The sequence below is a fragment of the Lutra lutra genome, chromosome 4 (genome assembly GCF_902655055.1).
Source record: "Lutra lutra chromosome 4, mLutLut1.2, whole genome shotgun sequence".
In the NCBI taxonomy this organism is placed as follows: Eukaryota; Metazoa; Chordata; class Mammalia; order Carnivora; family Mustelidae; genus Lutra; species Lutra lutra.
In genome coordinates, this window is record NC_062281.1 from 71,902,133 (window position 1) to 71,914,881 (window position 12,749).

A 12,749-nucleotide genomic window follows, 5' to 3' on the forward strand; every position below is an offset into this window, starting at 1 on the left:
ATTGCGGGGCTCGATCCCAGGACCCTGGGATCATGACCAGAGCCAAAGGCAGTTGCTTAACTAACTGAGCCACCCAGGTACCCCTAGTACTTCTCTTCTAATCAAACTTCGTTTTCTTTTGACCTGTTAACTCGACTTTAGAAGTTCAGAAGTCGGGGCACCTGGGTGGCTCAGTGGGTTAAGCCTCTGCCTTTGGCTCAGGTCATGATCTCAGGGTCCTGGGATCGAACCTGGCATAGGGCTCTCTGCTCAGCAGGGAGCCTGTTTCCTCCTCTCCCTCTGCCTGCCTCTCTGCCTACTTGTGATCTCTCTCTCTCTCTGTCAAATAAATAAATAAAGTCTTTTTTTTTTTTTTTAAAGAAGTTCAGAAGTATTATGAAGATGAGAACAATCCCATGGAAATTTCATGTTGCTGAAGGCCTTATTGCTGCCCTTCTCTCCAAGGCACACAATTTACATTGTATTTATGTGTGTGGTGCCCCCTAATGTTGTATGTTTGTCTAGGTAAACTCAGGTCAATTTGAATACAAAATGGTATGCTACAGAGTAGTACATCTTATTAAGGAGTTGCAGAAAGGTGTGATAGAGACTAATAGCTCTATGGCTTGATTCCCTGTAGACAAATCATGTTCTGCCTGTGTCTTACTGAAAAGCTTGGACAAATTGCTCAAACTCTCTGTGCCTTAATATACTCAACTGAAGACTACATCCTTACAAGGCTGAGATGAGATTTAAATAAAACAAAATAAGTAAAGTGCTCAGAAGTGTTCCTGGCAGGTGATAAGCACTCCATAAACATTTGTTATCATTATTGGTATAGTTTAGTTATAAAATTGTTAGTTAGACTTGCACTAGCACCAGTCTAAAGCATTTTGCTACTCTGTACCAGGATCAAATGAAAAGGCTTAAATTTTTAGAACCAGTACAATGATACTTATTTTATGGGACTATTGGACCACCAGAAATCGATTTATAAAAACATAGGGAAGTATCAAGAGAGTAACTTTTTCTTTTAGATAGGACTTAAAACAGAGAAGTCTGCACATTTGAAGACTTATGGGGTGGACGAAGTGAATGACTCCTGTGTTTTTATTGTTTAAACATTGGTATGAGTGTGCACATTTGTATAGTAGGTGTATGTATCCAGTAGCTCTAAAAAAAAAAAAAAAAGGTATATCCTTCACATCACCCATTTTTTTCTTTTTGGTAATTTATGTGTTACTTTCCTCTTTGTCCCTGTCTCCTTTCACCTCTTTCATAAATAATATATAGCTCTTCTCTGTCATTCTAAAGGGGTCATGGGGACTTTAAACTAAATTGATACAGCTATCAAGGTGGAAAGGAGAGACAAGGGAATATAATGTAACTTTAGGATGGAAAGATATGTGGTTTGACTGCAAATTCAGAGGCAGCCTTGATTGAGGACAACATAGAAAAGGTCCAGGAATGATCAGAGGAAACTGTTACAGATCTCCTGGGCAGAGGGAAAACTCAGTGGCCGAAATGTTCCTGCATAGAGGTGGGGAAGGAACAGCTAGGTAAAATGTTAGAGTATCAATCATGTGGGGAAGTACACAGGAGTTGAGTCAGGTAAGAGCATAAACTCCTTGCCAGGCCTGGAATGAGGGCAAGGATGGGAGGAGAGCTACATGCGCCCCCACACCCATATACACATGCATTCACATACACGCACCATCACAAACATATCTTCAGGGTGTGGAGGCCGAGAAAATTAAGGCCATCCCACCTCAAGTTTAGCTGATGTGGGAAACAGAGGCAGAAGAAAATCATTAAAATTCCTTACCTACTGACAAGCCCTTGAAACAGAGTGGCTCTCCCTTGGGGACTCAACTGCCCTCACCTTGAGGTTTTGCTAAGGACAATCCTAGCCTGACCAATCCCCTACCCCAACAGGTCCGATCAGGATCCTGTGAGTCTACTTTAACAACTCCTTTATCTCTAAACCCCCAAGATAGTTTTGAGAATCATTCCCAAGTATATGGCCCACTGATATACATCTGAAGGGTCTCATGAGAAGATTTTTATTATTGGTAATAAATAACCTTTCTCCCAACAATAGCTAGCCCTGTCAAGGTCCTGGAGACCTTGCTTCCAAAAATTCTTGGAGACTTACATCATCCCTAATCCCCTTTGTCCTCACCCACCGCCAAGTCCACCCTTGCTCTGCCTTTAAAAACTCTGACTGTAATCTGGTTCGGGGTCCAAGGCCCTACTCTGCTGTGCCGGGTATACTTGGCCCAAGCTTAAGCTTGTCAAATAAACTCTCGTGTGATTGCATCGGTGCTTGGCTCCTTGGTGGTCTCTTGGATGCAAAAACTCGGGCATAACAAGCGTGCTCTGACTAGGACAGCATCAACAGCATAACCATGCACTCCTGGCAGTGAGAAATGCTGATCTGGTGAATGGTATGAGTGGAGAGCTGTGGGCTTTCTTTATGTTGGCCCCTGCAGAGGCAATACAGCACAGGCGGCACAGGCTGGCATGTTCACAATTCCCATAAGTTAGGCCCTGATTGATAGTCCCTGAGCTCTCCATTTTGCCCCACTCCATCATGTACTGCTTTTCTGTTCATGGCTTCTGAAGGTGAGGAACTGCAGGTCAGGTCCTTCTACTAGCACTCGGACTGATTTCTTGCTCTCCGAGGGCTCTGTTGCTCACATACTGCCCATGAGCCAAGGAAACAATTTCCACATGGATGGTACTATCAAACAATTAAAGGCAAAACTGCAAGCTGCAAAATAATATATGTGTGTTTACTTGGGGTCTTAGGGATTGCAATCCGGGGGATACAGACTTGACTGAAATAAAAAATGGGTTCTGGAGAGACAAAAGAAGTTAGTTTTAAAGAGAAAAGGGGTGATTTACATAAGCTGTTTTAAAGAAAGGGTGATTGGTGCTGCCTTATCCACATTTACATTAATCTAAGTGTGACTGGTTGCTAGGGCTTATGTTCAGCAGAAAGTTCATTTATGTTCATTATAACATAAGTAGATGGCTTGGTTTTTAGCTGAGCTCAGCAAAAATCTCTGAGAATTTGAGACAGGTATGCACAAGCCCCACATCCTTAAAGTCTTCCTGGTTCCATGTTAAATAACTCTCTTAGTAGTGGTTGTTCCATTTTATTCTCTCCGTTGTCAATACTTTAAGCCTTTTATTTTCACCCTCAGCACTCTTGTATTTTGGTTTTTAGAAGCAGCATTATGTATATACAAGGATGTAGGCTTCATATGTAGCCCTGCAGGAGGGTGCTTGAAGTTGTTTCTTGCAGATTCCAGGAATCACCACAGAGAAGCAGAAAAAAAAAAATAGGGGAATTAAAAATGAATGAATGCAGTGCAGGAAGCATGGAGAATAGTTGTGACGCTGATATAATGTACATAGAGGAGGGAAATTATAAAACATATTGAAGGTAGCCCAGAAATTGGAGAATAAGAGAAATGGCATATGGGAACAGGGAAAGGAGAATACCTCTTTAGTAAATCAGAAATTCAACAACTACCAAAGTTTTGTTTGCCTAATATGAATTCATTCTAGGGGAATGAACTAGCATTCATGAGGTAAAAAGAAAAAGATGATTTTTTAAAAATTTTAATAAAGAGGCCTAAAAAGAAAAACTATAAAATAACAGCATTATGTACTACACCACACTGAAAGAATATGAACACAGACAAGAAGAAATGGTAAAGAGAGTCCAGGGGTGCCTGGGTGGCTCAGTTGGTTAAGCATCTGCCTTCAGCTCAGGTCATGATCCCAGGGTCCTGGGATCGAGTCCTGGATCAGGCTCACTCAGTGGGGAGCCTGCTTCTCCCTCTGCCTGCGGCTCCCCATGCTTGTTCTTTCTCTTTCTCTCTGACAAATAAATAAATAAAATCCTAAAAGAGTGAGAGAGAGTCTATGTTTCACTGTGGTTTATGTATAATATAGTATGACAAAAGATAGAGAATAATCTGGATTTTGTGGACATAACATCTTATTTTATCTGAGATTCTCCTATGACCTTCAAGGGAAATTTCCATACAGGAAACAAGATTAGGGAAGGAATAGCTCACAAAATATGTGTACATTTTATGAGTTTTGGCAGGGGAGGGGAGAAGCTATGCAAAAATGAAATTACATTAGAGGTAATAAGTGAAATCAAGACCATTTAAAACCAGGGTAATAAATGACACTAAGCGGGGGGGGGGGGGGGGTGGCGGGGAGACCGCAGAATAGACTTTTCTCCAAGAGAGATATAAAAATGGCCAACAAGCAACAAAAAGACTGTCAACATCATTAGTCTTCAGGGAAATATAAGCCACATTGAGATACTGCTTCACACTTACCTGGATAGCTAGAATCATATATTCAAATATTCAAATAATAACAAATGTCGACAAGGCTGTGGAGGAATTTGAACCCTCATTCATTGCTGGTGGAAATAGAAAGTGGTGCAGCCACTTAAGAAAATACTTTTACTATTTCTCAAAAGATTAAACATAGAGTTACCATTTGATCAAATGATTCCACTAAGTATATACCCAAGAGAAATTAGAACATGTGCACACAAAACCTTGTATAGAAATATTTCTATCTGCGTTACTCATTTTAGCCAAAATATGGAAACAATCCAAATGTCCATCAATAGACAACTGGATAAAAAATTACAGTATATCCATACAATGGTATCCTATTTGACCATAAAAAAGAATGAAGACCTGATACACACTGCAACACAGATGAACCCTAAAAACATGCTAAGTGAAAAAAAGCTAGTTCAAAGACATACTACATGATTTCATGCAGAATAAAATTTTTTTTAAAGATTTTACTTATTTATTTGACAGACAGAGATTACAAGTAGGCAGAGAGGCAGGCGGGGTATGGCGGGGAGGAGCAGGCTCCCCACTGAGCAGACAGCCCGATTCAGGGCTTGATCCCAAGACCCTGGGACAATGACCTGAGCCGAAGGCAGAGGCCTCAACCCACTGAGCCACCCAGGCGCCCCAGAATAAAATATTTTAGGTGCAAAATAGCACGTACTTAAAGCTAAGAGAGGAAGTGGCGACTAGGACAGTGATAACTAAAGAGTATGGGACTTTCTCTGAGGTGATGAAAATGTTCTAAAATTGATGGTCAAAATGGTTACACAGCTCTAGGAATACTAAAAATCATTGACTTGGACACTTTTAAATGGGTAAATTGTATAGTATGTGATAATATCTCAGTCAAACTGTAAATAAGTAAATAAATAAATAGAAAAATTATAAAGAGAGGACATTAAGATGCTTGGAAAAAATAAGCTAATATTTTCCTATTTCTTTTCAACGAATAATATAATTAAAGGGGTAGGTATCTGCATGATGGTATTTGCGCATAATCTATCAGAACAGACAGAATTGAAAGGAAAATGTAACACCTAAAAATGTCCAGGCCTGGATGACTGCAGTAGATAATTTTTCCAAACATTTAAAAGAGAACACCAATTTTTCGTGATCTTAAAAAGAAGGGAGAGAGAATAATTTCCAATTCATTTACAAGGCCAGTATTAACCTGATATCAAATAAGAAAAAGATATAAGAAAACAGAAACTAGAGACCAATATATTTCATGAAATAAAGCACAAAAAATTTCACCAAAGTATCAGTAAGCTGATTCTGACAGTGTATGGAAAGAATTATACAGCATGACCAAATGGAACTTACTCCAGGTGTACCAGGCTAGTTCGATATTTGAAAATCAATCATATGAACAGAATGAAGAAAAAAACTTTTGTAATCATACCAGTTGACACAGAAGCCTTTCACAAAATCTAAGACGCATTCATGATGAAAAACAAAACAAACCTCTCACAAACTAGAAATAGATTGGAATCTCCACACCTTGATAAAGATCATCTACCAAAAACAAACAGTTAAATTCATACTCAATGGTGGAAGAATGAATATTTCCTCCTAAGATTGATAACCTGTCTTAACACATGTTGCCATAACAAAATACCATAAACTGGGTGGCTTAAACAACAGAAATTTGTTTTCTTGTTGTTCTGGAGCTTGTAAGTCTGAGATTGGAATTCCAGCATGTTTGGCTTCTGGCAAGAGCTTCCTTCATGGCTTGCAGTTGGGCACTTTCTCATTTTTCATGGCAGAGAGAGACAGAAGGTGAACAGCGATCTTTCTCTTATAAGGCCACAATCCTGTCAGATCAGAGCCCCATCCTTATGATGTCCTTTAACCTTAATTACTCCCGAAGACCCTATCTCCAGATACAATCCCATTGGGGGTAAAGGCTTCAACATATGAACTGGGGGAAGGAAACAATTCAGTGCATAGTGGAACAAGGCAAGGACCCCACTCTCATCATTCTTACCCCACATAGTAGTGGAAATTCAGGCCATTGCAAATAAGACAAGAAAAAGAAAAGGCATAGAGATTAGAAAGGAAGAAATAAAACTCCCTCTCTTTTCAGATTTGATTCAGACGTGGTTTTCTGTATGGAACATCTCAAAGATTAAAGAAATAAAACAATTATAGAATTAACAAGTAATTTTAACCAGGTCACGGTATATAATAGCAATACACCAAATTAAATACATTTTTATATATTTAAAACAAACATGTTAAAGTTCAAAACATATCATCATTTACAGTTGCTATCCCCAAAATCAAATGTTTGGGTATAAATCTAATAAAACTTGTGCAGGATCCATATGTGGACAATTACGAAAGCGTGATGAAATAGATGGAGATGCATATTGTGTTCATGTATTGGAAGACTCACAGAGTAAGCATGTCAGGCCTCTCTAAACTGATGGATAGATTTAGTGCAATTTCTATCAGATAGTACGTTCTTTGGGGACATAGGCAAGCTTATTCTACAATTGTTATGGAAAGTCACAGGCCTTAGAATAGTTAAAACAGTCTTGACTAAGAGGAATAAAATAGAAGGAATCATTCTATCTTACATTAAGTTTTAACAGATATTACAGTAATCTAGACAGTATGTATTGGTGGAGTACAAACATATTGCTTAAGAGAGCAATTGCTCAATAAATATGCTAAGATAGTGCTTGATAGAGAACCCTGAAACAGACCCACACAATTGGTTTGTCAGAAGGGTTCAAAAGCTAGAACAATTATAAAATCTAGTGGGGGGGGGGAAGGAAACTCAATCTAAATGTCTCACCTTAAACAAAAATGACTTGAAATAGATAATGGACTTAAATGTAAAACATAAAACTAAACAATTTTTAGGAGGAGGAACATAGAAAGTCTTACTAATCTATGAGAAGCAAGGAGCTCTGAGATTTGACACAAAAAGTATGATCCTAATGGGAAAAATTAATAGCCTGGGCCTCATCCAATTTAAAATCTTTTGCTTTGCAAAATACCCTCTGAGAAGGATGAGAAGACAAGCTACAGACTCAGGGAAAATATTTGAAAGCTATCTATCTGATAAAGGACTGATATCCAGAATACATAAGAACTTCTCAAACCTGACGGTAAAAAATCCCAAGCAATCCAGTTATGAAATGGGCAAGTGACATGAACAGACTCTTCACTGAAACATACACCTATATTGAGACTAAGCACATGAAAAGTTGCTCAATATAATTAGCCATTAGGAAAAAGAAAATTAAAACCACAATGAAGTATCTCTGTACACCTATCAGAATGGCTAAAATAAAAAATAGTGACAACACCGCTTACAAGGATGCAGAGAAACTCCATCAGTCATACATTGCTGGTAGGAATGTAAAATAGTATAGCCACCTGGAAAATGCTTGGCTCTTTCTTATAAAATTAACATGCAATTGTTATATGACCTAGAATATGCACTTGGGCATTTATTTCATAGGAATGAAAACAAAAAAAAAAAATGTCCACACGAAAATCCATGTGTCAGTGTTCATAGCAGCTTATTGATAATAGGCCAAAACAGGAAGAAGCCCTGATATCCTTCGAAGGGTGAATAGTTAAACAATCACACATTGAAACCAAGGAATTCTACTCTGCAGTGAAAAGGAGCTGTTGTCCCTGCATGTAAGGCAGGGGAGAATTCTCTGGCTGGGGCAGGGGGCGCTCTCTCTCTTGCACTGTGCCAGACTTTCACCCTTTCCAATTTAGCTCTTCTCCTTTCTTTGTTCCACCAGGGTGCTGTAATCTCTCACCTGGCTTCCTGATCCCTGATAAAGCTGTTTTCATCCAGGAATGGTTGTTAAATTGGCAATTCCATGGTTGGGGGGTAGGGACAGTGAATGAAGGTTGGGACTTCCTATTCTGCCATCTTGCTGATATTGCTTTCCAGTAATCTTTTAAATAAATTATTTAAAAAAATAAGGAAAATTAGGACCTTAAAAACAGGTCTTTCATATTTAGCAAACTTTTTTTTTCTCCCCCTTTTTGCTGGCCCTCATTCTTTCCTTTAGATATAGATCTCCGTAGACATTTCTCTTCAGCCTAAAGGTATTCTTTAAGCATTTTTTGCATGGCAGATGTGTGGGCTTTCAGTTATCTCAGGTTTTGTTCATCTGAAAATGTCTTTATTTCACCAACTCTGAAGAATATTTTCATTGGATATAAAATTCCAAGAGGAGGTGAGCAAGGTCCTGACCATTTCTGGCTTGGATCCTTTGTTGATGGAGTGTATACAGCCCAGATCTCCTTATTGCTTGTTTTGTCATCACAAAGTTTGGTGACAAAGATTCTAGAGAAGGGTATTAGTAATGGTGATAGGACTCAAGAGTTAACTCCAAACCATAAATTTTATTTTTTTTTAAGATTTTATTTATTTATTTGACAGAGTGAGAGAGAGCACAAGTAGGCAGAGGGGCAGGCAGTGGGAGAGGGAGAAGCAGACTCTCTGTTGAGCAGAGAGCCCGACGCAGGGCTCTATCCCAGGACCCTGGATCATGACCTCAGCTAAAGGCAGAAGCTTAACCAACTGAGCCACCCAGGCTCCCCTAAACCATAATATTTTAAAGTTTATTTTTTAGGAGGCTTTGGGAAGCTGCATGGATTCTATAGAAAAGATTTAATATCAGTGGGTTAGGTTCTTATAATTTGTTTTTACTGTAGGAGAAATAAAGATTAGATGTGTATTTTAGGCTCAGATTTTTTAGGACTTTTCATATTGGTCATTGTTCAGTGAAAGTGGAGAAGCAATATCTCAGAGGACAGACAAAATAATACCTTATATCATAAAAATTATCCTGGTATCAGTATTCAGGATGCATAGGAAAGAGAACATATAGGAGTCAGGGAGATTAGTTTATGCTTTAGCTTTTAGCTTTTAGCATGAACTCAGGGTGGAGAAACCAAAGCCTCATGATCATGGGAAAGTTAGAGAGGGAATGGGTTCAAAATCATTCTGGACAATATCTGAGAAGACATGGTCACAAATCAGTTTTGAAGTATATGGGGATGTTTTCAACTTAAATGACCGGGTACTTACAATGCATTAATTGCTTTATGGTATATAAGTGGAGCGGCAGGGTTGAGGAGTGTGACAAGAACTCCGCGTTCCATGCTATTTAGCTAAAGTGCATGATTGCATTTGGGACAGTGCTAAGGGGAGACGCCAGAAATGGAGATCAAATTAGATTTGAAAACGTTTTGGTGCATAATTTAAGCTATATGAAAGGGGTATGTCACATAAGGAGAGAGCAGAACAGAGACAAAAAAAGAGCTAAGGACAACATCCTAGGGACAACGATATTTAAGAGGCAAGATGAAGAAAATGAGCAAAGGAGATTGAAAAAGCCAGGCAGCAGACAAGTAGGTGAGAGTGAATGCTGTAGTGGAGGTTATGGGAAAAGTTTCAAGAAATGGACATACAACAGCTTCCAGAAGAAAGCAGGCCCCCCCAAGTGGGCACTATGCTCAGTGACACAGTCAGGTAAGGAGGGCAGTTCATTGTAATCTTTGCTAGGGTCACAGTGTTTTTTCAACTACATTTTAAAAAACTTTCATAATACTTTAAAAACAATGGTGCTCAAACAATATATTATATATTTGGAACAGGGTAGCAAGGAAACTTGAAATATTGTGCAAATGAAATTCAGAAACAAGATTGACCTCTTGCACTGCTAACCAGAATGGGGCATTTTGATCACTTTGGTTTGATTTTTGACATGGAATCCTTGACCTAAACCAATGAGAAAAAGCAATATACTTTAGTACAGCTTGACAAATACACAGACAGAAACCTTCCTATGCCACTTGAATGGAAAAGTGAAAAAGACGTCGTTAATCTCCCCATGGTAGTTCTGCTGCTGTTCCTGTTACTCCTTCACATTGTCTTAAGCTCAGTAAATGGTGACTGGCAACAAATTCAATCCCACATCTTTTCTCCAAGGAAAACCTATAAATTAGAAGAGGGAAAGAATGTGGGAGATCATTTAAACTGGGGTTGGTAACAATTCTAAAAATTCTTTTGCTGCTATTTAGATATCTGATGGTGAAATGTCATGGTCTTCAGGCTGAGGGAGAGCACTCTGGCAAAATCCAATCATCTCATACAGGCCCAGACTGAATCTCCGGAGCACTAAGATCTTGTATTTTCTCTTTTTTTTCAGTTGAGCCATTAACCAGGATACCCCATTCCCTGGCCCTGCCCGATAAGAAAATTCTTTGTAATTAATTACAGTAAGAGCTTAACCATTTAAAATATCTTAAAAGGTAATAATTATCCTCATTACACTGAGGACTCAACTACATTTCAGACAAGCACTTGGCAGTGGATGCTGTAATTGGGGCAGGGCTATAGCATTTGATGAGCCTGAGATTGGAGAGTGGGATTTCTGATACACACATTTAGTTTCCAAGGTGACACAGAATGTGCTAAGGAATTGAAAGGACCTGTGCTTCATTTTTTAAACAGCACAAACTCAGAACTATGGTGGCCAGTTCAGGGTATGAGGGGACAGCAACGGGCCACTTAGGGAAGGCAAGTTGGAAAAAGGCCTCATGAAGTGTCACACACGGAGGCAACATCTGATGTACAGTGGTCCTGTTAATTTCTTTAAGAAGCATTTCTGTTGGGGCGCCTGGGTGGCTCAGTGGGTTAAGCCGCTGCCTTCGGCTCAGGTCATGATCTCGGAGTCCTGGGATCGAGTCCCGCATCGGGCTCTCTGCTCAGCAAGGAGCCTGCTTCCTCCTGTCTCTCTGCCTGCCTCTCTGCCTGCTTGTGATCTCTCTCTGTCAAATAAATAAATAAAATCTTTAAAAAAAAAAAAAAGAAGCATTTCTGTAAGGTAAATTCATCTTTTTTTTTTTTTTTAACATTCTTAGTTTATTAATCCTCTCATGAAAAATCTGCACAATCACCGCAGATAAAGCCACTGCAGCATCTTTACTCCTTCTGTTGTCCAATCTCCAGCTCACTTTTTGCCAGCACCAACACTGGCTTTCGCAGTCCCCCTGATTTTCTTCATTCTGTTCTTGCGTTCTTTTCGCTGTTTTCTTGAGGTCTTTTTCTTCTCATACAGACCATGTCTTGCAAGTCTATGTTTGGGTTCATTTTTCTTTGCATAATCCAAGGAATCATAAATCATGCCAAAGCCAGTTGTCTTGCCACCACCAAAATGGGTTCTGAATCCAAATACAAATATGACATCTGGTGTGGTCTTGTACATTTTGGCTAGTTTTTCCCGAATTTCTGTCTTAGGTACTGTTGCCTTTCCAGGATGAAGGACATCAATAACCATTTGTTTGCGCTGAAGTAGTCGGTTGGTCATGAACTTCCTGGTCCGGATAGTTACTGTGTCGTTCATGATGGCTCCCGAGCTTCAAGCACCGGAGAGAAAAAGAGACGGTAAATTCATCTTTTAAAAAAGGTATGTACTTGGAGCACCTGGGTGGCTCAATTAGTTAAGTGTCTGCCTTCAGCTCAGGTCACGATCCCAGAGTTCTGGTGATGGAGTCCTGTGCCAGGGTCCCTGCTCAGCAGGGAGTCTGCTTCTCTCTCTGTCCCTCACCTCACTTGTGCTCTCTCGCTCTCTCTCTATCTCTCAAGTAAATAAATAAAATCTTTTTTTTTTAAAGTCCGTACTTTTAGAGGCTACAATATTTTCTGTTGCAATTAAATATAATGTGCAGATATGGAAAATCATGGTAAAAATTTCCACATGGCTTTAATGGCTACACTATTACTTTAAGGTTTTGCTGCTAGCCTCATTAAAGTTGACTTTTTCTCAAGACGATGGAATATCTGCATTTTCAGATGTGATGACAAACAAATACATTTAGAACTCACTAATTTACAAAGAGCTTGGGAAATGTGGCATATTCTAAAGCCATTACTGTGTGTACCTTTCTTAAACTTATATTACCATATGTTTTGTAAGCCAGTCACACTCTCTTGATACATGTAGCACATCACTCTCTGTGAAAGTTACACTTACCTCATATATAGTTCTTGATCACCAGCTACAGACTACCCATAAGGATAGAATTGGGGAATAAACCTAGAAAATGACCATTTAAAAAAATATCAATAACAGTACATCTCTTGAGGGGGTCTTAGTAATATTAATAAATGTGAGAAATTCACTTTTGTAACATAACATTTTGAGGAGCACAACTGGATCACTGTAGGATTTATTTGTCCATTTTATTGTATGCAGTGTTTTTTGATTATTTTCATTTCTATAAATAAACATTGCATCTTTAAATTGGAACTTTATAGAATGTAAAACATTTTACCTGGAAGTCATAAAATGATGTCATTATTTGAAAATAACCTATCCTTGT

General features: G+C 38.9%; 1 protein-coding gene across 1 annotated transcript; it reads right to left on the reverse strand.

Annotated features, from left to right (window-relative positions):
* Window positions 1-11,262: 11,262 nt before the first annotated feature.
* LOC125099188 (40S ribosomal protein S24-like) lies at window positions 11,263-11,807 on the reverse strand. The gene has a single exon (XM_047728575.1). It carries the CDS (start codon window positions 11,768-11,770, stop codon window positions 11,378-11,380), a length of 393 nt encoding a protein of 130 aa, XP_047584531.1. The 5' UTR covers window positions 11,771-11,807; the 3' UTR covers window positions 11,263-11,377.
* Between the last annotated feature and the right edge of the window lie 942 nt (window positions 11,808-12,749).